We start from the raw sequence: 27,862 nt of genomic DNA, 5'->3' as shown, positions 1-27,862 counted from the left end.
TCCTCTTTGTGCCATACTTCGTAGCGTCCCCACTCCCGTCTTCTAAGCATAGTCGCCTGTAATTTGTGAGCCAGAGCGAGAGAGCAGATGTCAGTGTGTATGTATATTGCACACTGTTTAATACGTGCTTGTATTTGAGCATTTAACGTGTGTAGTGCATGTGAAAACTACGTGAGTTTACTGTACACTGTATGCGGCTGCGTATTACAGCGTTTTAGTAAGATAGCGTGGTGTGTTATTATTTAACTGTTTGTGAGTATTTTTATATCTTGTACTAAATAATAAATTTTATAAAATGCCGAAAACTAATGCCGAAATGTGTCGTCAATATCGACGCAAAAAAAATGAAATTAAAATGAAAAAAAATTCAGCAAAAAGTTCAACAGAACGTAGTCGCGAGTTTCGTGCACGTAAAAAACAATTATTGAACAATCAAAATAGATGTTCAGATATAAGTGTCAATGTGACTGATGTAATAAATGGTAAGTGTAAATATTTTTTAATCCTGTTTTAAGTATAAACTAATATATCAATGTTTTTCAATCAATAAATTTGATTTTTATTTTAAACTGATCATGGATTATATATATATATATATATAACCTCAATACATCATGTGTCTAACCTTATTTATTTTTTTCTGTTTTAAACCACTCTCAGCAACAAAATAGTGTTCCAACGGGATATAATTTAGTAAATAATGATTGTAAGTACTAATAATTAATACTAACTTTCATCATTTAATGTTAAATAATTTAAAGAAATTTTTCAATTTAATAATAATTTTAATGAAAAAACTTAAAAAACTTAAAAATTTAATTTAAAAACATGTACCTAATTTACAATTCATGATTTAAAATATTAAAAAAAATTTAATTTAATTTAAACTTATATTCAATAATTCAATAATTCTTAAATTAACAAAATGATTTAATATTTAGATTTATAGGAAAAAAAAAACAATTTTAAGACGGATGAATATTTTTGAATGGTAAAATAAATTGTAAAAAAATTCAAAATTAAAATGATAAAAAAAAAAAATAATTTAATTTTAAACTAAAGAGTGGATAATTTTTAAATGGTACATATAATTCAATAACCATATTTGAAAATAATCATTATCTTAAAATGAGTTTTTAAAATTAATTTTATATACATTTTTCGAATTTACGATGTAAAAAATTTTAGTTTTTTAAGGAATTGATTCTCAATACACAGTCGATAGATAACTCGTTACATACTTTGAATTGTTTTTTTTCAGATAACCCTCCAGTAGATGTACAGCCAGAAATTCCATACTCACGGTTTCGTCGAAATAAGTTTGCTCATAAAGAATTTAACGACAAGTTTTTAAACAATATGTTTGGTCATAAGTGCTCCGTTTGTGATCGATTGTGGTTTAAGTTAGATTTAAAATCACCACGTGCTGAAGATGAACAATTATTAAGGGTAATAGTTGAAAATTACAATACAGTTGAAGATATTTTACTGTGCAACACGTGTTACCAAGCAATTGGGAGGAAAGTGATTCCTATAATGTCTACTTATAACGGTTTTAAATATGAAAAAATACCTGAGGTTTTACCACCGCTTGACTTAATTTCGGAAAGACTTGTCTCACCACGAGTTCCATTTATGCAAATTCGACGGTTACGACATGTTCATGGGCAATATGGAATTTATGGACAAATCATTAATGTACCAGTCGAGGTAAACAATATGGTAAAACTCTTACCCCGTAATGTCGATGATGATTACTGTATTAACGTACACATTAAAAGAAAAATAATACATAGATCAAGCTATTTAATGGGACTAGTTAATAAAGGACAATTCGTGCATGGCTTCAGTATTTGCTTCAAACTCCACTTTATTTATTTTACGATATTAAAATTGATGAAAGCTTCTTCAACAATAATAGTAATAATGAAATCGATCTAGAAGAAATGAGTGAAGATATACCGGTCGAAGAGAGTCTAACAGCACAACAGAAAACTCTACTTTGGAATGAAGATATGTATTTACGGATCGCTCCTGGAGAATATAATATTCCCAAAAGTATAATTTTTGATGAACATGCCGAAGAACTTTCTTTCCCATCGATTTATTTGGGTCATTTCCGAAAATTCAGAGAGGGAGTAAATGCAACACCGTTCGCAATAGCAACTAGCGAATTACGAAGATCAGATCGGCGTGGAGTTACTCCACATCATTTATTATATCTAGCAATGAAAATTATGAGGTTAAGAGTTCGTGACTCGCTTACGATTGCATTTAAACATGTGGGAAAAAATACTAATATTACACGGCAGCAAGTTGAGTCAGCTGACTACATTAATAATTGTATCGAAAGTAATTTAGCTTTTCTGCGCTCAATACCAAATTCAGTATGGTATTGGAGCGATCGAAAAAGAGATCTTTTTGCGATGATTCGGCAACTAGGAAAACCTACGATGTTTCTTACTTTGAGTGCCAATGAAATCGGATGGACCAATTTAATACAATTATTGTACAAATTAAAAAATAACGGTACTGAAATTTCAGCTGAACAAGCTGCGTCACTGGATTACATATCTAAGACTACACTAGTGAATGAAGATGCTGTGAGCCTGTGCTATCTATTTTAATAAAATAGTCAATATATTGATAACTATTCTCCAATCAAAGAAGAACAGCCCATTTGGAAATTATTATGTTGTCGACTATTTTAAACGAATTGAATTTCAGCATCGTGGTAGTCCTCATGCACATATTTTATTGTGGCTGAATGACGCTCCATCAGATCCTCTTGGTACAAACTATCAAGATACTGTAATGATGATTGATCAATTGATATCAATTTCTTCATCAGAAGCTTCTGGACATATTCGCTTGCAAAGTCACAAACATACCTTTACCTGTTATAAAAAAGTACATGCCAATCAACCTCAGAAATGCCGATTTGATGCTCCATTTATGCCATGTAAATCCACTCACAATATTAAAACCAATGCAGAAAGATCATCCAGGATATGCTGATTACGCTAAGCGGTATAAACAAATACAAATTAATCTTGAGAACAATGATTACGAGAATATTGAAATGTTTTATGCACAAAATCATATAACTTCTGATAATGATTATTTTCATATTCTTGAAGCTGGAATTACCAGACCTAAGAGTATTTTTGAAGCGACAACCTAAAGAAAAATGGCACAACCCTTTCAATCCTTTTATTCTCAATGTCTTACAATCAAATACAGATATGCAATTTATTATCGAAGAATACTCATGTGCAGCGTATGTTGTTGAATATGTCAATAAAACTAATAGGGGTATAAGTAATTTACAAAGACAAATTCATGAAATCATGGATGAAACCCCTGAGTTTGATATAGTAGAAATAACTAGAAAAATGAGTGTTAATATGCTCAACACCGTTGAATTAACAAGCCAGGAAGCAGCGTGGTACCTTCTTCGTGAACCTATGTCTAGAAGTTCAGTCTCCATAGTTTATATTCCCACCGTTTGGCCTATTGAACGACAGCGTATTAGACGAACACAAAAAGAATTAGATGAATTAAATATCGATGAAGATTCAACAAGTATTTGGAAGGAAAACTGGTTTGATAAATACGAGAAGCGGCCACAAGAAATGGAAGAATTATCACTTGCACAATTCGTTGCTAATTTTACTAAAAAATTCGCAAGGTGATTATATTCGTCGAAAGCAACAACGCATCATTCGTTATAGGAATTATGACATAGCCTCAGATATAAATGAGTATAAAAAGAGAAATGGTGACTTTGCATATCCCATTTCGGAATGAAGAATTCGAGATTCTTGAAGAGATGAAATTTATTAGGATTTACGACGAAAATGAAAATCAAATTCTGGAGCGACGTAAAGAGTTTGAATCTGACTTAGACATTAATAAAACTATAGAGCTATGCCGAAAACTATGTCGCGAAAATGAAGAAGCAGACGATGACGATGAGATTCATGATATTGCCACTAGATTTCCAGAAATTAATCCATTCCAAACGCTATATGACAATCCGAATTCGGATGTAAACAGTGATTTACGTCTCGCAACCCTAAATAAACTTGGTGCCATTGCAAAACGGAAAGAAATTTAATGCCTAACGACCAATATTATGAGCTGATGAAAATGGCAAACCAAAACAAAAGGAACTTTTGATGCACGTCATTACAATCTTCAGTTGGAAGATCCTCCTCCGCTGCAAATATTTTTTACAGGACCAGCTGGATGTGGTAAAACATTTGTTATTAAATTATTAATGGAAATTTATAATCGATATTCTGAAAGTGATGGGTTTTGTAATGCTTATATCGCTTGTTAGCTTCTACTGGTAAAAGCTGCTGTGGCTATCAATGGGACAACAGTACACACTGCACTGAAGATAAGTCTTTCAAAGTTGCTTCCTTTATCAATTGAAGTAGCCCAACAATATAGATCACTTTTAAATATGTTCGTGTATTGATTATCGATGAAATTAGTATGATTGGAGCCGAGTTGTTGTCCCAAATAGATTCAAGGTTAAAGCAAATCACCGGTAATTTTGAAGTCCATTTTGGTGGATTAGATATAATTTTGATTGGTGATCTACGTCAACTACCGCCAGTTCGTGCTACCCCAATTTACAAACAAATAAAACGCAAAATAGCAGGTTCAACACTATGGCGAGGGTTGAAATTTTTCGAACTAAACGAAGTTATGCGACAAGCTAATCAAAGTTTTGCAACAATATTAACAAAAATTGGTAATGGACAGTTGTTAGATCAGGAAGAGCTAGATTTAATTGAGTCACGGATTTACTCTGAAGAAGAAGCTGAGAGACTTTGTCCAGACGGTATACGATTGTTTTTTAATAATCATTCAGTTGCTGAATACAACAATAAAATTTTGAATTCTATAGAAGAAAAAGTGAATTCAGAGGCAACTGATATATATATTGGATGTAGAAATGTTAAACAGCAAACTTCTATGCGTCAAAAATTACATAAAATGTCAACTATTGATACAGGAGGTTTGCCATATCAAATTACATTGGTTTTGAACAAACCATACATGATAACAACTAACATCGATGTATCAGATGGATTAGCAAATGGTGCGACGGGAAAATTAATTTTCATTGAATATAATGACAAAGGAGAGATAGGTCGTTTATGGCTAGAATTTCCAGAATCTCCAAAAATCGGAGAAAAATTGAGAAGAAAGGCAGCGGCATCAATTCAAAAAATAATCTTCATCCACTGGCAGTACCAATAGATCGCAGAACATCATCTATACCACTAGTACCCTAATAAAACCGTTATTGTAAAACGTAATCATTTCCCATTAGTCTCTGCATGTGCAATGACGATTCACAAGTCCCAGGGAGCTACTTTTGGTGAGATTGTATATGAATATGATAAATCACACGTTCAACAACTCCTGTACGTCGCATTATCACGAGTTACATCAATAAACGGCTTATATCTCGTTTCAAAAAAATGATAAAAATTTTACCATGGCCGAAGAGCGTCAGTATCTACAATTGATCTACAACATGAATTTCGAAGGCTGAACTTGAATCGACTTGAGACAATTACAAAATGTTTTATATGATTTCTTAAATAAAAGAAAAGGGATGTCACTGTTTACCTTTAACTGTCAAAGCTTACGAGCTCATGTACAAGATCTGCAACATGACAATATGGTGTCATCGTCAAATTTTTAAATTCTTTCGGAGACATGGATGAATAATGAAGATATTGTAGACATTCCAAATTTTAATATTGTTGTTAATTACAAAAGACCACGTACGAGGGCAGGCGGAGTAGCAATTTATCACAACGTAAATGATGGAGCCCGTGTTGTTACGCCACAAATGGATCTCAATGCACAACAGCTAGAATCATTGTCTGTTCAGCTTTCGAAAGTTGGAGAAATATGTGCCTGTGAGAGCAGAAATGACCAAGGAGATTTAATTTTGATCGTAGCAATTTACATCTTTCCCAACCAATCAATAAAATCAGTTATTGAATTTATACATGAAAATTTGATCAAATATACCCCAGAGGTATCGCGAATTCTCAAAAAGAATTATGATAAAATTCCGATGATTTTAAGTGGGGATTTTAACATAAATTTTGCATCAGATACAGCGCTTCCTTTGATTGAGTTTCTCGATACAACATTTTATTTAAAAATGTGTAACAATCGCACTCAATCAACTACAAGATCAAAAACGGTAATAGATGCAGTGTTCCAAAGATATATCAACCAAATTGAAACTAAAATATTTGTATCGTATTTTAGTTATCATAAGCCTCTTGTATCATTTGTTGAAACTGAAAATATGGAACTTGAGTAATAGATTATGTAACATATGTTAAATAAAATATAAAATATCTTTTAAAATTAATCAAAATACTTTCATTTTTGAACAATTAAACTTTGTAATTATCCTACCCTTGTTATAAATATTCATCTCATTCTTTTGTCGATTCACTGAAGTTTCACTTCTATCGTGTGTGAATCGCACACACACCTTTTTTTTTTAGACTTAAAACGGTTTATGATTAAAGTACGATCAAAATTAGTATTTAACAGACCAAAATACATGAACATTATGTTTGCCTTAGATCTCAAAATTTCTTTTATTGCCAAAACATCGAATTTTCGCTATTTTTTGGGGTTTTTTGCAATTTACTCGGAATTGAAGGCTGGACGGCCTAAACTGACTTGAAATTCGTGTTCAGCGGGTCGAAAAACATGCCCGTAGATAGGTGGCGCCCGGTATACACACAATTTTTTTTTGTGTGGCTTAATGTATATAGAATAAACGAAAGGAAATTAAGTATAGACTGAATAGCTCAAATGGTAGAGTAACCGACATGTCTTCGGAAGGGTCTGGGTTCAAATTCCAGTCCAAGCTATCTAATAATTTTTTCTCGTATATTCTATAAACTCACATTAAGATGATCCTCTCCACATTCCTTTCTCAATCCTTTCCTACCAATATTCTGTTACGTGAATGTGGAACGCTTCACGTAATAATTACCGTTACTCCTATTCTTTCCCGCTTCACAGCATTATTTATACTTGTAAAAATGTGGAACACTTCACGATTTCGCGTGTTATCCCGGAACGGACCAGAACACAATAATTATTGTTTTTACTCCTCAAGCTAACTCTAATGTAAAATTTTGTATTGAGGATTGTATCCTGGTAAAATAAAATTAAATATTAATTAATTTAATAAAAAAAAAAAAAAATATTATTACCGACTCAATTTGTACAGAGTGCACACGTTTTCTTTCTATGCTCTAAGTTTTGCAAAGTGTGTAAGTGGTTAGTTGCAAGTGAGGCTGAAGTGGTATTATTGTGATCGTAAAAATTTTCCGGTTTCGCTGATTATCAAAACATTGTCCGAGTCTTAAACATTAGCTCATCAATTTGACTTAGTTTTCCTCGGCCTTCGCGTAGAGGTTAGGTAAAACACGTGAGTTACTACGCTGTCGATTTGCAGAGCGCATTATTATCAAGAGGCGCCATCTGTTGTTTTTTGTGGAAATTTGTAGTGAACATGGGTAAGGTAACTTGTGTGCTCTGCTATGCATGACATTATCGATCGTGTCGCCGAGGGACTTACCACAGGAGCATCTTGCAAGCATAGTTATCATGCAGACTGTGCAGTTGTACGGCTGAATGTTAATAGTACCCGCGTTGCCGGAGTCAAGCTACAAACGAAGTGTCCAACCTGCATTGTCACTGATGACAGAGTTGTTACATTCTTGGAGTCAATCGATCAGAAGTTGGGTGGATTTGGAGCCAAGCTTGATAAAGTTGCTGATGAAGTCATGGCATTACGTACTGACTTTAGTAAACTCAAGGCTGAGCAGACTGCGACTAATACGAGAGTTGATGCTGTTTCAGCAAAAACTAATGACGTAAATGCAACGGAGCTTAAGCTGTCTGCTGCTGATGAGGCTGTCCTACTCCGTGCTGCTTGTGATCAAGTAGGTCATTAGCTTGTCGTAACTGGGCTACCGGAGGTAGACGGCGAAGATGTTAAGGAGCTGTCTAAGTCGCTGATCAAAGTGCTTGATGCTGCATTGGGTGGAGATGAGTTCGTGGATGCGTTCAGAATTGGAAAAATTAGGAAAATGGTTGACCCTAAAGGCTATCCCTGCAACTTCCCGCTAAGGACATGTAGTACTGCATCAAAAATGCTGCATCGTCTTCGTCAATCTGTTAATGAACTTAACATCAATCTGAAACGGCAGCTCGTTACCAGCTCGGTCCTTCCTATCTTTGATTACTGTGCAGTAGCTCTTACTAATCTAAATCTAAACCTTGAGAAGAAGCTAGCAGTTACGTTGAACAATTGTATGCGGTTTGTATTACGTAAGCGACGTGGAGAGCATATCAGTGGACCTCGGCTTGACCTCGGATGGCTCTCGCCTTATAATCGCCGGTTTGGGCAATTATATTCTATGGCATGCTAATGTTGAACAAGAATGCCTTGTTGTGTGAGCGCATCAGAATGAATCACAACGTTGCTCGGCACAGAGAAATAACCGGACTTTTTCTTTTTGAATATTTTTCTTTTCAGTTATGAATTGACGTTAAGAGACCTTAATATCATTACTGTTGTTAGACTTATTTCATATTTTTTATTGTTATACTTCGTATGCTATTTTTTACAAAGTACTCTGTACATATCCTATCCTATGTATTATCTTAGGACCGTTAGAGGACTTTGTCTTACGATCTTGTCAATAAATTACAATAACAATTACAATTATTATTTACATACTCTAAGCTGGACAGCTAGACGGAATGACAATAAAACCTAAGAATTTTAGAAAAAGATAGTTGATTAAATGAAATGAAATCAGTTCCTGGATGTGCTTACCTTGAGTTGCTGGAAGCCACACTATTGTTAGAGCGAGATCTTCGGCTTTTAAGAGAATCACCACGATTAACGATACCCTTTCCAGTTATACTGAAATGTCTTAGCCTGTAGTATTCTTCTTCCACGCCCGTGTTCGGCATACTAGCGACTCTTGATCTTTGTTGGGGAAGACACAAGTAATTTGGACGTCCTGATGATCTGCTTCCGGGTGTCTTCACTGACTGTGATCTACTATGATGTGGACTTCCATACCTATGTTAACATTCAGTAAATGTATTTTTAATGATTATCATTAACTTTGAAGAATGGATTAAAGAGTTATACGCAGTAAGAATTTTCAAAAAAACGATTTTTTTTTAATTTTTGTACATATATTTAAGCATATTCTTTGAAAATTTGAAGCCAATCCGACAAACATTTTCGGAAATATACCTGAATTCATAAATCCATGTTAAAGTGTTAGAAAGCAAGTAGGAAACTTTAAACACGTTTTTCTCAAAACGGTATTTTCAAAAATGATGATCTCAAATTTTCCGAAATGGCTCAACCGATCGGTCTCAAATTTTTACAATATCTTCTTAAATATATTCCTCAGGTATTGAACAAATGAATAAGATTTAAAAAAACTATTACTATTTTCTTTTTTAACATTTTGGAGCAAAAGTTTCAGTCAAAAACGAAAAAGTTTTTTTCAAGTAAATGCTATTTTGTCAAGAATCGAAATTTGGATAATTTCTTCGTTCAATACCTGCATTTATTTATTCTTCGAATGAATCTAACATATTTTTTGATTTCAAATAATCCAAACCGCCGAAATAAAGATCACCGCCAAGGGTCTTTCTTTAAAAATCGTTCGGGACATCATCTACAGGAGCGGTGTACATTAATATTTTTAAATGATCGATGCAATATTGTATTTTTAAAAGTAGGCTCTATTTGAATTACTATCACTTGTAATTGATAAATAAAAACTGCTTCCATCAAAAATTTATAAAGGGATGTCTTTTTGAATCTCGCCACTGCGTGTAACCCCTTTAAAAACAAATAGAAGAAAAATTTGATATGAAAAAAAAGCTCGAAAATCCATTAATTTTTCGAGCTCTTCGAGCTCAAAAAATTTTTAAATGGCTATATTTTTTAAATGCGTTGTTCGACTTTAACTTGCTTGGTGGCATTCTACTCAGTTTTTTGAGTCCAAAAAATAATCCGAAAATAAATATCGGAGTTATGTGAGAAAAACACTTTTTTCCAAATTTTTCGTCAACGATTTCTCTCGAACCAATCAACCGATTTTGACGTTCTTGGAACCAATCAACGTGGTTTTTCACGGTTAAGAGCTGATTAGATTAGAAACATACGGACATATTGACATCCTCAGGAAAATGGTCGGAATTGCTTTCTCAGACCTCAAAACGTGGAGATCTGATGCAAATTCGATTTTCGAAAATCAGGGTGAAACCAATAACTTCCCAATTTTGAAAATTTTCAATTTTCTTAGCAGGAAGTTAAAAAGTCAATTTCAGTTTTGAGAAAACTGCTTTTCTTAATATGTTGAGAGTACAGCATGTATTTTCTTAATATGTTGGAGCACTACCCCAACGCTTTAGTTATGGGACCTGCGATTATATATAATTACTAGCTGACCCGGCAAACGTTGTTTTGCCATGTATGTTATTTCAAGAAAACATTTTTTTAATTCAATGAAAAGAACTATCTTATGTAAGTGTGCGGGGATATATTTATAATCGAAAGCGTTATAAACAATAAAAATATGTTTTATTTAGGTTAATAAATTAATCTTTATTAAAGTAACGAATATATTTTAAATTACAATCCTTGATAGCTATTTAAACATAAAAAATAATTATTTATATTTTTACTATCAATTATGGCAGTTGAAAAAAAAAAGTTAATCTCTCAGCGCAGTAGAGTGTACAATATTCTAGGTTAGTCCGTCTTTAGCCAACACAAACAAACTGGATGGTTTTCCCACGCGAGAACATGCTACATATAGTTGTCCGTGAGAAATTCAAAAAATTCGGTGAGCGTAGTTTTTGGTGGATTTATAGCACGATCAAGCGCTGTATCGTTGGTGAAATATACGCGCTGGCCGTTTTCAAGATGGACAGCTAAATGGATAACTGCTGGATTCCGTTCATGAATTGGGAAACCGAAAATGCGCCAGACAGCTTCATTGGAACTGATATACCTGCCAATTTGGTAAATCGTAATTTCATCATTTTCATAAACTGGAGGAGAATGAACATTAGTATTTTCAACCCTAAATACAGCCATATCACTTCTTTTATGTATATATTTGCAAATATACATGATACTCTTCACCGAACTGCATAACTCAACATTAATATGAGCATCGAATGTTTTGCTCAGCAAAGGTGAATATGGTACCACCCAACGATTATCAATGTCGATATCTGCCTTGTTGATAGTTTTAATGAAAGATTGTCCGCCATTTTCGGTACATCTTCGACGATATATTGGATATCCGTCAACATTTGTGACCGTATCGTTAGTAAAATCTTTAGGAAAACGCTTTGTACATTTTCCGTCCACCATGTAAGGTGATGAAGGATTCAGATTTCCGCACGGACCATGAATCATGTTTGTAGTAACAATATCAAATAGTAATTGATCAGTAGACGGATCTGGAATCTCTGCAGAAATCAAACTATGGATGTCATCAGCACGTATTTTGTCGACCAACCAAATTAAAATGTGAGCATGAGGTAATCCACGCTTTTGCCACTCAACTGAATACATCCAACAACGTGTGGGGCAAAATACATGCAATTTGGTAATAAAGTTGATTAAAGACTTTAATTTTTGTTTAAACACACGTGCTGTAATGTCATGACGATGTATTGCATGTTGTCCTGGTAATAGCAACGATGTAATTTCCGGCCATTTTGGATTACATGTAAAAGTAATAAAAAAACACGGTCGTCCATATTCACGCACGAAAGTCATAGCATCCTGTATGTATTCTTGCATGTGACGTGGACTACCTATGTACGATGATGGTAAGATAACAGAGTTACCAATTTCGGCAGTGTCAGCGTTATTCGCAATAGCATCTCGCAAGTGAATATATTCTTCCGCACGCAGCTTCTGTTGATTATATGGCAAGTATCTTAGTCGTTCACTCTCTATCTTCACATAGATGTCGACCATAAATTGTTGGCAAAGCTCACGACATCGTCAAATGATGTTGTCTCGGCCGGGTCTAATCATCAAACGATATGAATAAAAATCCTTCGAGCTATCGTTCTTATTTGTTTCAGCTCCTGTAATAATATATATTTAAATTAATTGAAGATTTATTCTTTAATAATAAAATAATTATGTTGTTAATAATGAAAGAATTACCTGTTACGGGATCTCGTTGTTTAATGTTTACACAATATCCATCTTGTCCCTTCCAGAAAATTAGTGGATATTGGAGAGCGTCATATGAACGATGGGTATCACTGATGAACTGAAGATCATTATTTCTTCTTCGAATCACGATTTGTCGCGTAGCTGTACGGTCGCCAACCATGATTCCAGCAACGTCTTCAACAACAGGTGCGTTGAATCTACGTACATGCTCTCCAGCTGGTGTTCTATCAGGATTGATAACAATAGCGTGATTGTCACTTTGTAGCTTGTGCATGTGTGCTTTGAAAAATTTTAATAATTCATTGTGCTCATTTAACAGAGCGTCTAGCTCACTGACGATACGCCTGGCAAAAGGTGAATTAAGATTATGGAAGTCGCAACGTGCATCCACTCGATTGGCGAGTGCACGTTCGGAGTCCTCGCCACCCATAAAGTATATTTGTAAAAATTTATGAGATTCGTTTGGCATTGGCAGCAATGAGCCCACTTTGTGATAAACTTGGCCTTTGATTTTAAACGTGGAATTAAATTGTTGACCGTTTGCTGCAACATAGCTAACTATTTCTGTTGCTCCAAACGATGTCATTTGGAAACATGAATTGAATGTGCGAATTGACTTCAGGAATAGGCTAGAATATGGATCAGTACCAATAAGTAAACCGTGCAATGGCTCAGGTGGTGTTTCAATTTCGGTTAGTTGTACTTTTCCTGATGAGCAACACATCCCAAGTGGCTCATTTTAAATTTAAGTGCATGACAATGAGGGCATTCCTTCTCCAAAGTACCAATAACCACTTTGGAATGAGCATAATATTCAACATCAGGCTCGTACTGTAATGCTAGTCAAAGAAATGAATTTGACGTAAATGCTCGATGAACTTGTTGGCGTTGTTGGTCAATTCCTCTATGTCTGTCGACTATGAGTCTGCGAGTTTGTCTTCGTTCTAGTTGTCTTTGTTGATTTCGTTCATCTCGTGCCTCTTGTGATCGTTGTTCACGTAACTGCGACACTCTCGCACGCAAATTTGCATTGTCTTCTTGAATTTGTTCGTTTGATCTTCGTGCTCTTAAATCTTGCATGACTCTGGAACTGCTCGTTCGACAACTCAAATTGGCCCCTTTGCGCTTTTGGCATTGCTGACTGTACGTAGAACATATAAATGAATGAAGTTAAAAACTGAAACGGGTAAAAAATTTGTTTATATTTGATAAGCTTTATCAACTGTTAATAAATGATTTTTTAACATCATAGGATTTAATAAATATTTATGAACAGTCAAATTTATTAAGTACAATTTACAAATTGTTAATAAATATTTATTAATGGTTAATTAATATTTGTTAACTGTCAACAAATATTTAGTTAATATAAAAAGCAATATTACCAATTTCTTTAGACACATTTTATAACTCTATAGCTGAAATACATGATAATAATTCAATTCACAAAATAAATTAACGTTTTTAATATATAAATGACATATATAAGTATAAAAAATCTGTAAAGATGATTTTTGTTCATAAGCAATCGTCATATCATATGACAGCGCAAGAAAAACAAATTCACTAAACAAAATATTTATTGATTAATTATAAATATTTGTTTGAATATACCATAGATATTTGTGCAATAAATATTTGTTTACTATTAATAAATACTTATTAACAATAAATAAATGTACTTCCTTCCCAAATAAATATTTATTGAATGTTAAAAAATATTAATTTGAATTTAATAAATTAAATTAATTATTAATAGTTAATAAATCCTTTTATCAGTGTATTAGTAGAAAACAGTGACTTAATATTGTGTTGTATTCATTTGCTTATTATTTGACTTACCTTTCACAATAATAACACATGTATATTTATTAACCACGTACACGTTTTCGTTTTGATTTAAAACTATTTCCAAAAAATGTTAATTACAATATATACAGGTACGGTAATGGCCGTTGTTGGCGGGAGCTTACAACACGTGTTTATTTACATGATATCACTTAATTAACTGAGAGTTAAAACTGTCGTTGTCAGATTAATAAATTGTAAATAAAGAATTATTGCACTGGAAATTAATGATAAATTTACGATGACAGTAAAATTAACATAAGAGTTGCACAGAAAAATTAAAATAATAAGTAGAACAGTCACTGCGACGAGGACTTCCGTTTCCGGTGCAGTAAACGCATGACGTGTTGTTTTTGAAGTGACAGTATTTTTAATAATTTCGGTGGTTTTAGGGAGTGTTTGTGGGTGTTGATAGGGTGTAGAGGTAGTTGGGAAAGCGAAGATTATCTAAAAAATTAAAGTCAGGAGGAGTGGCTGGTTATTTTGGAGTTAAAAAGAGGCAATTACAGGGTGGTGTGTAGGAAAAGGTTAGGTTTCCTGGATTGGGGAAGGGAAGGTGGGGTAAAGAGGTTTGGGACTGGAAAGCATTGGTAGCGCGGTGGTGGTAGTAGGAACCAGAGGTCAGTTGGGTAAAGAAGGAAAAGAGACGAGGGATAAGGTAGAAAATTTGGTGATAGGGAGATGTCAGAGGATAAAGAAGGAAAGAAGGCGGGAACTTTAAATCCGAATTGGTACCAAGCAGAGTTTAGGCTAGAGAGAACAGCTAGTACGGGGGATCTAGAGGAACCCTGATCGGGGGGAAAAAGAAATAGGGAAAGTGAGAGCGAGGAGCAACTAGCGAAGGATAGGAAGGATAGGGAAGTGATAAAGAGAAGTAGGCTACAGTTAAGGGGACAAGAGGGGAAGGGAGAGTTGAAATCAAAGGACATGGAGGCTCTGATGAATAAACTTAATGAGTTAGACCGTAGAATTAAGGAAGAATGTAAGAAAGTTAGTGATGAGGTAGGTCAGCTCAGAGAGGAAGGTAGAAAGGAAAGAGAGGAGTTTAAAAGAAAATGGGAGGAGGAAAAAAGTGAGCTAAATGGTAGAATATAGTGTCTGGAGAAAAGGTTAGAGAAACTTGTGCAAGATAATATCCGGGGAGAAAGTGATGAGAGGGGGGGAGGGATAAGGAAGGAGACTGAGGAAAGGCTTATTAGGCTGGAAGTTGAGGCAGAAAGAAGGGAAAGGGAGGCAAGGAGAAAGAATGTAGTTGTGAAAGGGATTATCATGAAGGAAGGAATAGATTGGAGAGAAGAGGTAGACAAGGTATGGGTTAAAATGGAAGTTGGGGCGGGGAGAAAAAGCATGAGAAAGATAGGAGGAGTGGACAAAGAGGGTAAAGGCTTAGTGCTTGTTGAATTGGAGGATGTAGGAAGGAAAAAGGAGGTCATGATAGCTAAAAGTAAACTTAAAGGGGAGAAAGTCTGGGTGGAGGATGACCTGACTTTCGAGGAGAGAAGGGTGAGGAGATTGATACTGGAAGAGGCGATGAAGGAAAGGAGAGCTGGTAACGTGGTGAAGGTAGGATACATGAAAATGTGGGTTAATGGCAAAGTAAGGACTTGGGACGAAGCGGAGGGAAGCTGGAAAAATCAGGAGGGAAACGAGTAAGGGTGGAGGTTGGCAAGAAGGGTAAGGGGGGGGGGGGAAATAAAAGGGAAAGGGAAAGGTTCGAGTGCTTTTAGGATTGGCTTTTGGAACGTTGCAGGGATTAAAAACAAGGATGAGGAATTTTGGCGGGGGTTGAGGAATTGGGATGTTGTTGTATTATTGGAGACATGGGTGGATAACAAGAAATGGGCGTCAATAAAAGATTCTTGGAAAAAAGGGTTTAAGTGGGATATACAGGAAGCGATAGTTTCCAAGGGAAGAGGGAGAGCAAAAGGAGGTATTTTGGTTGGGCTGAAGGAAGGAATTGAGTCAGGAAAAAGGGGCAGATGGGATGTTGAGGGGTGGGTAGAAAAGGAAGTTAAACTGGGGGAGGAATGGTGGTGGATAGTAGGGGTCTATGTGAATGGGGATCTAGATAGGAAAAAAGAACTCATGGGCAAATGGATGGAGGAAGTGTGGGAGAGGCATATAATCATAGGGGGGGGATTTTAATGTAAGGACAGGAACCGAGGGTGGCTTGATTGTTGGGGACCTGCAAGAAGATAGAGAGGTTAGAATCTCAAGAGATAAGGTGGTTAACAAGAAAGGCAGGGACTTATGCAATTTTGTAAGAGAGAGGGGGTGGGCCATTCTGAATGGGTGTGTCAAGGGGGATGAACAGGGGGAATGGACATTTATCGGGGAGAGAGGGTGCTCGGTGATAGATTTAGTAATGATCGATATAAGGAATAGAGAGAGTATCAGAGGTTTAGTAGTAGAGGAGAAGACAGAGTCGGATCATCTGCCAGTAGTTGTAGAGGTAGAAGCTGCGGGAAAGCGAAGGGGTGACTCAAGGGACTCTCGGGGTAAGGTGTAGGGAAGAGGCTGTTGGAACGAGTCAGGTATTAAAAAATTCCAAGAAGAGTTTGGGGAGGGGGAAATTGCAGATTGTGAAGTGGATGATGCCTGGGGAGAACTAAAAAGGAGAATTAAAGGTGCAATGAAAGTATCGGAGAAAGAAGGAGAAAGGAGGGGAGGCACTGCTGGTTGGTGGGATGAAGAATGCAGGGATGCGAAAAGAAAGTTGAGGAAAGCCCTAAATAATTTTAAGGGTGGAAAGGAAGAGAAGAAGGGGTATCTAGAGAAAAAGAGGCGATATAGGGAGCTTTGCAAGGTTAAAAAAGAGAGAGAGGACCGAAAATGGGAGGAGTGGGTGAAAGGAGCGAAATCAGAAGCCCAAATTTGGAAGGTGGTCAACCAGGGTAGAAAAAAGAGGGAAAGTATAAATAAAAACATAGAAATGGAGGACTGGGACACGCATTTTAGGAAGATTCTGGGAGGTGAGGATCTTATGAGGGAGGAGGAAAGGGAAGTAGTCGAAGAAACGACTGGTATAACAGAGGAGGACGAGGTTTCGCTTGGGGAAATTAAGGAGGTTGTGAGTAATTTGAAGGATCGTAAGGCGTTAGGGGAGGATGGAATCCCAAATGAAGTTTGGAAGTACGGGGGTGAAGGGGTGTTGAGAGAACTTTGGTGGATAATCCAAAAGGTATGGAAGGGAGAGGGTTGGCCAGAGGAATGGAAGAATGGAGTTATAGTTCCAATAAAAAAAAAAGGAGATGGGTCAAGGGCGGAAGATTACAGGGGGATTACTATAATGCAGACTGCATACAAGATCTACGTTGGAATCTTAGAAAAGAGGTTAAAAGCGGAAGTGGAGGGTAAGGGGCTTTTACCGGAGTCGCAGGCTGGGTTCAGGGCAGGACGAGGAACCGTAGACAATATATATGCGCTAAATTACCTTATTAACAGGGAAATAAGTAAGGAGAGAGGGAAAATGTTAGCTCTTTTCGTAGATTTCAAGGCAGCATTTGATTCGGTGGACAGGGTGGAGCTGAGTAAGGCATTGAGGAAAAGAGGAGTTAGTGAAGATCTGGTGAGGAGATGTGAGGTAGTACTAAAAGAAACATGTGGCAGAGTGAGAGTAGGGAAAGAGCTGGGTGAAAGATTCTGGACGATGAAAGGGGTGAGACAGGGCTGCCCGTTAAGTCCACTTCTATTCGTGCTTTTCTTGGCGGATTTGGATGAGGAGCTGGAAAAAGGGAGGTGGGGAGGGGTGGATTTATCGGGTGGGAAGAAGATATTCTCTTTAGCTTATGCAGACGACGTGGTGTTGTTAGCTAGAGAGGAAGATGAAATGAGAGGTATGATTAGGACGCTGGAGAGATTCGTGGAGAAAAAGAAGTTAGAGGTAAATATAGGAAAGACCAAGGTGATGAGGTGTAGAAAAGGAGGTGGTAGGAAGAGAAAGGTGCGGTGGAATTGGAATGGTAGCGAGATCGAGGAAGTGAGCAGATATACATACCTAGGGTACGTTATAAAGTCTAACGGTGAGCAAGGTGATCATGTGAGGGAAAGAGTGGCAAAGGGAGCGAGGATTTTAGGGCAGATTTGGGGAATAGGCAAAAGGAAATTCGGGAACGACTGGGCTAGAAGAGTATGGCTATTTGATAGATTGATTTGGTCGGTGATGAGTTACGGAGTGGAAATCTGGGGGTGGAAAGGCAGGGAGGAGATTGAAAGAGTGCAGGAGAGATACTTAAGAGGGGTTCTAGGGGTTTCAAGGAGAGTGGCAGGGTATTTGGTAAGGGAAGAACTGCAGAGAGAGCGTTTAGAAGGTATAGCGGGTAGGAGGGCTTGGAGCTACGAAAAAAGAATAGAGGAGGGAGGAGGTGGGTTAATTGTAAGGAGATGTAGGTTGGAAATGAGGAAGAGAATAAAAGCAGGAAGGGGGCTGGTTGGATGGGAAGCGGAAAGAAGAGACTTCTTTGAAGACAGAGGAATGAACCTTACGGAAGTAGAAAGGAGATGGGAAAATGGACGAATGAGAGGGGAGGATTTGATCAGAGTTGAAAAGGCCAAACAAGAAAGAGAGAGGTGGGAGAAGATTAGGGACTCGAATAGTAATAGGGAGTATAAGTTCATTAAAGGACCAGGGCTACCAGTGTATTTGAAAAAGGACTGGGGGGAAGAAAGATGGGGTAGGATCGCTAGGTTTAGATTAGGGGATTATATAAAAGGCTATAGGTACTGGGAGAAAAAGGATAGTAGGTTATGTAATGTATGTGGGTGGAATTGAGACGTGGGAACACGTTTGGGAGGTTTGTTCTGGGTGGGGTGTAGAGAAAGGGTGGCAAGAGATGAGAGGACAAGTATTAGGAGGGGAAGGGCAAGGAGAAATATGGCTGAAGGAGATAGAGTTGAGGTGGGGATTTGCGGGGGGAGGAGAGTAATATGTAGTGTTGGCAACGGAAACGGAGGTCCTGTAGTATGAATGTGATGGATGGATGAATGGATGTCGAGGAATGAGGCGGTGCATTTTCTTTTTGCACATAGGTGTCTTTTCTTTTTGCCCGCCTAGGTGAAATTTAGATGTAAGTGCTTGCTTCTTTTCGCTGTAAATATTTGTAATTTTTTTTTTAGGTATTAAGTAGGCATAAGGCTTCTTTTTTATAAAAATATTGTCAAGCGGAACGGGGGTCCGCTATTTGTACCCCCATGTTGGGCAAATAAAGACTTATTATTATTATTAACAGTCACTGCGACGATTGATACACAAATAAAACCAAAAAAACATGGCTGAAAAACAGTGTTCCCAGAAACTTTTGCTTGTCTGATCGACACAGTGCCGTAAAATTATCGGGTTTTCTAAAAAATTACCGTACGCACAAAAAAAATGTTAAATTTAAGTTTTTGACTAAATTTACAAAATTAAAATTTTTTTATGCAAAAATATTCTCATTTAAAATTCGGATATAAATTTACTCTTGAAAAATATTTACAAAAAAAATGTTTCTTAATAAATAGGAACGGGTCGAATATTACTCACAGTACAGTACTGACATGAGATTATGTGATATTACTGTAGATGTCACGTCGTACCACTTTTTAATCTATCAATATTAAATGAAATTACTTATTTTAAAAAAGTTTTTTTGCATGAATGCTATTAAAAAATATTGTCGATTAAAAAAAATAATCAATTTTATATATTAATTAATATTCATTTATTAAACATAAGTATAACAAATCATGCAATTATAATTTTTTCTGATAATAAAAGTAAGTTAAACATTTTTTTAAATCTTATTATTATTTTTTAAAGTTATTATACTTTAATATTAGCTATTATTAATACTATTACACAAATAATAACAATAAATTAAACTATTTCAATAATTTAATATATAAACGTAAAAAAAATAATTAATTTGGCACAGACCAGTCTTCCATGTCAAATATTTCTGAAATTACTTCTTCTTCGTTATTATTTTTATCTTTATCATTAATACTTTTGTTTTCACTAACATATAATGACTTTTTTATCAAGTTGTACTCTCGTTGACTAGGTTCATATTTAACGCAATTTAGATTTATTCTTTGGCTAGACAATAACAACCCATTAAGCGTTTCAATAGCTAACTTATTTCGAGTCTTTGACTTAATCAAATTCATTTTACTAAAAATTCGCTCACAATCTGCGTTTGACAAAGGTAGTGACATTATATTTAAAAAAAAACTAGCTAGATTTTTAAAAGACCAAATTTCGTCTTTATCTTCATATTTTTGTAATTTGTGCCAAAATGAATCTACAGGATCGATAACTTCAATATTCAGATTGGTAACATTCTTTAGTAACAAGTCGCGGTAGTTGTTGCATTAGTGGTAATAGAGAAGGTGTTGTGTTCCGGGTGGATTGAGCCATAGCTTCTGCAGGATTAATAATGGATAAATTTTTTAGTAGTATGTTATCGAAATCATACCTTTTTTTTATTGCTAGGCAGCCTTTTACTAGAAAACTTCTGCAATTAGTAAGAAATTCGATTTTGACTTCTTTTAGCGGAGATTTTGAGTACTCTGGCTTGTTAAAAAAATCAATAGAATTAACACCAGTGTAAACATTCAAAATATTCAGATATTTTGATTCATCGGCAGGATTAATTTCACTTAACGGTGTTTTATTAACGTAATCGGCGACCATAAAGTTTTTAAGTAATTCTATATACGTTGAGCTCATAGTTTTATGTACGACTGTAATAAAAGGTTTCTCGGACTGAAAAAGTTTGTTTAAAGTAGAGAATTTAGGTAAAATCCACTCAAGAAAACGGTAATATAATTTTATAATCGGGTCATTGAGTTGTTGAAGTATAAGTTCTTCTGTTTCAAAATTTACAGTCTTCGAAGTAGTTTTTGTTTTGCGGGAGTTTAATCTTTTTAATTCAATATCGTAAGCAATATTATTAAAATATAAAATTAGTGCGTCCCACTGCTCTAAAAGCCTGGTAATTACAGCTGTTACTGATAGCCATCGAGTCTCCACTGGACGCAAAATTTTATGACTTTTCAGCTCTAAGAACTGTTGATACTGTTTAAATTCATGCTACCGCTTACAACTTGATAAGAAGTGATTGTAAATAGAATGAAATAATTTTTCACAATCAGACGGTATTGAGTCACAAGCCTCACTGGCACACAGGTGAAGTGAATGACAAATACATGTCATGATGTAAATGTTAGGACAACATTCTTCAAATCTTGTTCTTACTGAATTATTTTTACCCATCATCGCATTACATCCGTCTGACCCGAAACCAATAATTTTATCAAAAGATACTGAGAAGCGTTGAAAGGATTCCCGGACACAATTAAAAAGATGCTCTGCTGTAGCAGATACTTCTCTAGAATCATCATTAAAAATTCTATACAGCTCCCAAAAATGACTAACTATGCGTCCTAGATCTTCATCGTAATAACGTACAATAATACACAATGTTTGAGTCATTTAAATGTCAGTTGATTCATCTATCATAACACTGAAAAGAGTTTTTTAGTAGATTTCATAGAAATCTAACTATTGCATTTGTCCTCATGACGCAACTTTTGAAAAATTTTGCTATTTCCTGACTCAGTTCGTCAAGCTGGTTCAGAAAATGCCATTAGTTCAAAAGTTTATATATGTATGTATTTATATATATGTAAATATATATATATTATATAAGAGTATATATATATATATATATATATATATATTAGACTGGGCCAAAAAACTGACTATTTTTTTCTATCGATACTGTGAAAATATCATTCATGATGATAAAAAAAATTATTGTGCAAGTTTGAGTCCTTAATAATAATATTAAGGGTGTATCGTTACGACTATTGATTTTTCAACAGTAATCGCATTTTTACTCAAAATTCGTTAATTATCAATCTGAAAAATTTTAGCGATATGTATTCTTATAGGAAATTAAATTTCCTAAAAAAAGTTATCTTTGTAAATTACTGTAAAACAAGCCGTTTCCTTTGTAATCATGCCTTAAACAAAGATTTATTTTTTCAATTTTGCGTTTCAATTTTGGATTTTTGTAGCTACCAGAAATATCAATATCTTTACAATTTAAAATACTTATTTTCAAAGGAAATTTAATGCTCTACAAAAAGGTCTCTTAACATTTTTGATTAAATTCACTCCTTTCAAAGTTATTCGACGTTGAAGTTAAATTCAAAAAATAATTTATCGTTTTTTCTGCGTTACACATGATTTTTTCCTTTTGATTGAAAAAATTTATGACTTTAATATTGAGAATAATTTTTTTGTTGGAAGACTAAATTTTTTATAAAATCATAATTTACCAATGTATTATTTTGCTTTTTAACGATTAATTATCGACATAAATTCATTTTACTGTATTTAACTAACTCCAATAGTAAAATAAATTCGGTCCCTTTATTATAAATTATTTATTTGTATAGGGATATATTTTTTCTATAAACTTACACTTTTAAAACTTCCGTTTTAGCCCTCTTGTTGTTTTGTCCTTTTAATGTCAACGAGAATTTAATTTTACTCTCCTCCACGATTACATTTGTAAGTGTTTATTAGCGAAGTCGACCACCTGAAAATGACCTTGAAAGTTTCACGTTACAGCGCTGCGAGTTATCGTGAGCTTTTCCGTAATCTGTTACCGAAGCTGAAAACATAGCCTTCCTTTCTCCCACCACCTTGCTTCTATTATTGCGCTTTTCAAAAAGGGAATACTATCCGTGTATAATAACTTTGATTTCCTTTGGATCGGAAAATGACCTGATTGTTATGCGCCACAGCGCTGCCTTCTTTCACGCCAAAGCGCTGCGAGGTATCGTGAGCTTTTCCGTAATCTATTACTGAAGCTGAAAATATAGCCTTTCTTCACCCCCACCCCCTGCTTTTATCATTGCATTGTTCAAAAAATGAATACTTTTGTGCATAATTACTTTTGATTCTATTCTTCATTGTGCAAAAGTAACTTAAACGTTGTCAACGCAAATTTGAGTTTTCATTAAGTATTTATTTATTGTTTGGTATATAATTTTCTTCTTTATTTCTTTAGATTGTTTAATTGTAATTGATAGTTTGAATTTATTTATGGTATCTAATTGTTTCAGTATTACAAATTAAGCGTTTAGTTAATTCTGTGTTTGTGAATTGTTTCATTACGTTACTTTGTAACGTTTAAGTTCGATTTGATAAAAAACTCGCCACTATGTCATTGGAGAAAACTTATTTAATCGGTGTTCCTATTGAGAAAATTAATAACCGTAAGCTTCCGACTGTCAAAGAAGTTTTATCATTATTTTTTTATCAACATAAAGTTCTCAAATTAAATTTATGATAGTGCTTCAAAAACGCTAGTGTCGTTCAAGACTGCTGGAATAATTTGCAGATTTCAACTTCTGGTTTTGCAACATTGTAAAGAAAAATAATTAGTATTTTTCAAAAAGTGGGAAATATTTACTGTGCAATCGCAAAAAATCACGTGCTCAAAAACAAAGAGAAAATAGCTTTGAAAAAAACTCGAACAATTATTTAACATCGCTGGAAGAATAGTTTAAAAAGGTTTCGATAGAAATAATAATATTGATTTTCAACTTCCAATGTCTTCAAATCTGCAAGAAAAAAATAATAATATCTCAGACGAAAACACAGAAGAAATAATGGAAATAGAGGCGATAGGTACGTATTCATTAATAATAGTTTAATAAAGTCAAAATAACTATTTTGTACCGTGCTAATAATAAGTTACTATGTTCTAATGAATAAATACTTATCTAAATTATTATATTCAATAAATTTTTAAGTTTTACACAAAGTAAGAAAAAAATTCTTCAATAAAGAATCAATTTTCTCAATCTGATGAAAATATATCTAAGAAAACTAAAAATAATTTGATTCAAATCGAATTGTTTTAGGCCAATGAAATTATTTCACGCTCGAAAAATCTCAGATTTTCCTAAAATTTATATGGCTGATGATATAATCTTTTTTTCTGTACAATTAACTTAAATTATGTTAAGATTGACAATTTTTATAACTTATTTTTGCATATTTTCTACACAAAAATAATATTTTAGTAGTTAATTGCCTTACAAACTTACAAATTGTGTAATTTTATCATACTATTACAAAATGTTAAGGGAAGTAAGAAAGAAATCCAAGTATTCGGAGGATTTCCAACAGGCTGTAACTTGTGAAAAAATTATCGTACAGTAAATAAAAAAGGAAATTGCAGCAAATTTTGATTAGGCAATTGATTTTTAAAAACTACGAAAAGCCCTTTTTGTTGCTTTTAAATTCATGTAATGATTAAAAATTTTTTTCAAAAATCAATGGCTAATTCTTGTAGAAAATTCATCCAAGTTTTCAAAACCCATTTTGAATTTTCTTTACGATCATTGGTTGCTGAGGTATTGATAATCAAAGACAGAATAGTCTTTTTCATTAAAACGCCGATATCTCAGCGAGAAATGCTCAAATCGAGGTTTTCAAACTAACAAATCGAAGCTCAATGAGCAAGATATCCAGTCCATATAGATTAAATCAAAAAAATTTTTCCAAATCCATAAGTTAAGAATGAAACCAAAAAAAATTTCAAAAATTTTTATCTCTGGTAGATTTCTTAAGATTAGAATAAAAAATTTTTGGAACTCAGATCCAAAAATAAAATACTGAGAGCTGCAATTTGCTTTTTTATTTGTTGTACGATAGTTTTTATAAGTTACAGACTGTTGAAAATACCCCAAATATTTTTGATTTTTCTTGCTCCCTTTATTTTTGTAAGAAGTGTATTTTCTATTTAACAATGTCAAAATAATTTATATTTCAGAAGACACCTCTCGTGATTATAACAGTAATGATGATTGTGATGCTACAACATCTAGTCAGGAGTTGCAATCAAAGTCAGATTCATTTATGAGTCAAAACCAAATGTGTCTAACTTTTGAAACAGATTTTTTTAACAGCAAAACGGACACCAAAATTAATATTATGACGCCAGAATTAGCTGCTGCACTGGATCGTGGTAATGTAAGTAGTCGAAGCGCCACATATGTTTTGGCAGCTACTTTAAAAAGTGTGGGATTCGATACTCGGAATGTAAATTTGAGTTATAAAACTATTCAACGACAGCGTATAATTCATCGGAAAGAAATATAGCAAAGGCTTAAAAGAAGACTTAAAATTCAATGACAATTATGTGGTCCATTGGGATGGTAAACCTGCTATGATATTGTTGGGACAGAAACAGTAGATAGGCTTCCGGTGCTTTTAACATCGTCTGGCAGTGAACAGCTATTGGGTATTCCAAAAATTAATTCAGGATCTGGGATTGAGCAAGCTTTAGCTGTATACTCAACTATGGAGCAAGGGGTGTTCAGTAATTACATAAAAGCCGATATGCTTTTGATACTGCAGCAAACCAATACGGGTAAATTTTAATTATTAGTCTTATTTACTTGAAAAAGCTCAGATTTGAAAAGTAGAGAAAAAATTATACTTAAGATCTTTTCACAATAATTATTTATTCAATATTCCAACCAAAACCTCTAAAAACCGACAAGTTGATTTTTTTGCTGCCAAAATAAAGTTTTCTGTGGTCAGATGATAATATTTAAAAATAAACTTTATTACAAAAAATTAACTCCACTGATTGTTATATTTTCAGAATTTATGGAAGTAATATAGTTCAAAATAAAAATCACTTGATTTGCCATTCATGTTTCTAATCAAATCTTTTATCTTTCTAATCTATAGGAATTCACCATGGCGCTGGCGTAGAGCTTGAGAAAATTGAAACGAAAGCTTATATGGTTACCCTGTCGTCGTCATGTAATTGAACTTGTCATAAAGTGCGTTTTTGAAGCTTATCGGCCAGTACAATCAGGGTCCGAACGTTCCATTTAATCGATTTAAAAATCGGTTGGAATAAAATCAACACACATCCAAATATAACGCTGGCATCAACGATAAGATAGTGGTTAATATACTATTAAACAAAAAAGATGAACTATTAAGTTTTATCGATAATTATTCGCAGGTATATTTTGAGTTGTTATTTGAGTTGTAAAAGTACACAGAAAAAACTTTTTGGTCAAAGAAAATTTTCATTTTAGGCAAAGATAGTGTTCTTTTTAATAATTTTCTTAATTCAAGTTGACCACGTTTTTGTGTACACAATTTAAAATCTCCAGTTCTCATGTAAAGATATTACCTTTCAATAATAACAGAAATGATCATATTTTTTTTTTGCAGAAATTTCTTCCAAGAAATGACTATCGAGAATTTTTGAGTTATCATCTATTTTCTTGGGAGCTACGCCAAAGGATAATTACACTTTTAAATGTCCGGGAGCAATGAGTCATGCTCGTTGGATGTCGAAGGCGATTTATTGTTTGAAAATATTTATTTTCGAACAGAGTTTAAGATTACACCTAAAGAGTTAAATAATCTTCGTCATATTTGTATTTTCATAGTTACAACTTATATAAAAGCTTGGTTTACTATCATCCTCGGCAATTTTGGCTCCAAATAATGATTTGACTTTGATGCAACAATTGATATTATATAACAAAATAAACTCGACTGTATCGCAAGCTGCTCTCAAGAAAATGGTGAGACATTTATGGTATTTGAGTGATCAATTAGCCAATAATGTCTCTATTTGATGATTCTATTGACCTGACTGTGAGAGAAAAATGATTGAAATCTAATAAATAATAAATCATCAAATACTAAAACCAGAAAATATGAAGTAGCAAGCGATTCAGATGAATTGCTAGAAAAAGATATCAGTGACTTCATTTCTGTAGAATCGCTCACCATATTCAAAAGAATTTGATTTGCCGTATGATTTTATCGATGAAGACATAAGCAATTGGTCCAATAATGATAGTTTTCAAGAGTGTAAGGAATTTTTGGAAAATTAGCTGTCGTCAAATGTTGCAGAACGTGGTGTATCATTAATTGAAGATTACAATAAGTGTCTCAATTAAAACGAAGAACAACTTCAGTATTTGTTGTTAGTTAGTGAACACCGGAAAAATACCCAAATTGTAATAATTTGATTGAATATTTATTTTTTCAACTGATCATTTGCCATGATTTGATTAACAATTAAAAGAATTTTTTTGTAAAATATAAATTATAAGTGAAAATAAAATGATTTTTTATCTCTTTTATTGATTTAATTTGTTTTGACTTATTATTCAATTTTTCTGTAAGTAAAAGTATGTCACTAGGCAAATAAATAATTATAATAAAGGGACCGAATTTATTTTACTATTGGAGTTAGTTAAATACAGTAAAATGAATTTATGTCGATAATTAATCGTTAAAAAGCACAAAAATACATCTGTAAATTATGATTTTATACAAAAAATTTAGACTTCAAACAACAAAAAATTATTCTGAATTTTAAAGTCATAAATTTTTAAATCAAAAGGAAAAAATCATGTAACGCGAAAACGATAAATTATTTTTGAATTTAACTTCAACGTCGAATAACTTTGAAAGGAGTGAATTTAATCAAAAATGTTAAGAGACCTTTTGTAGAGCATTAAATTTCCTTTGAAAATAAGTATTTTAAATTGTAAAAATATTGATATTTCTGGTAGCTACAAAAATCCAAAATTGAAACGCAAAATTGAAAAAATAAATCTTTGTTTAAGAGCATGATTACAAGGAAACGGCTTGTTTTA

General features: G+C 34.0%; 2 protein-coding genes and 1 long non-coding RNA gene across 6 annotated transcripts in view; 2 read left to right on the top strand and 1 right to left on the bottom strand.

Annotated features, from left to right (window-relative positions):
- Positions 1 to 27,862, bottom strand: part of LOC123266732 — a 751,444-nt gene that overhangs the window by 278,243 nt on the left and 445,339 nt on the right. For all 4 annotated transcript variants that reach the window (XM_044731127.1, XM_044731129.1, XM_044731128.1 and 1 more), the window contains exon 6: positions 8,912 to 9,163. In XM_044731127.1, the coding sequence (XP_044587062.1) occupies positions 8,912 to 9,163 (252 nt within the window). The remainder of the gene's footprint in view (positions 1 to 8,911; positions 9,164 to 27,862) is intronic.
- LOC123266737 lies at positions 192 to 2,599 on the top strand. The gene is made up of 3 exons (XM_044731136.1): positions 192 to 482; positions 650 to 706; positions 1,262 to 2,599. The coding sequence occupies exons 1-3, from the start codon at positions 296 to 298 to the stop codon at positions 1,939 to 1,941; spliced, it is 924 nt and encodes a 307-aa protein (XP_044587071.1). The 5' UTR covers positions 192 to 295; the 3' UTR covers positions 1,942 to 2,599.
- LOC123266746 lies at positions 10,270 to 24,962 on the top strand. Its single transcript, XR_006509850.1, has 4 exons — positions 10,270 to 10,423; positions 10,475 to 10,477; positions 14,898 to 14,901; positions 24,952 to 24,962. It is a non-coding gene; the product is annotated as an uncharacterized LOC123266746 (long non-coding RNA).

Source organism: Cotesia glomerata, linkage group LG6 (genome assembly GCF_020080835.1).
Source record: "Cotesia glomerata isolate CgM1 linkage group LG6, MPM_Cglom_v2.3, whole genome shotgun sequence".
Lineage (NCBI taxonomy): Eukaryota > Metazoa > Arthropoda > Insecta > Hymenoptera > Braconidae > Cotesia > Cotesia glomerata.
The sequence above is the reverse complement of the archived record's forward strand: the minus strand, read 5'-3'. Positions and strand labels throughout refer to the sequence as shown.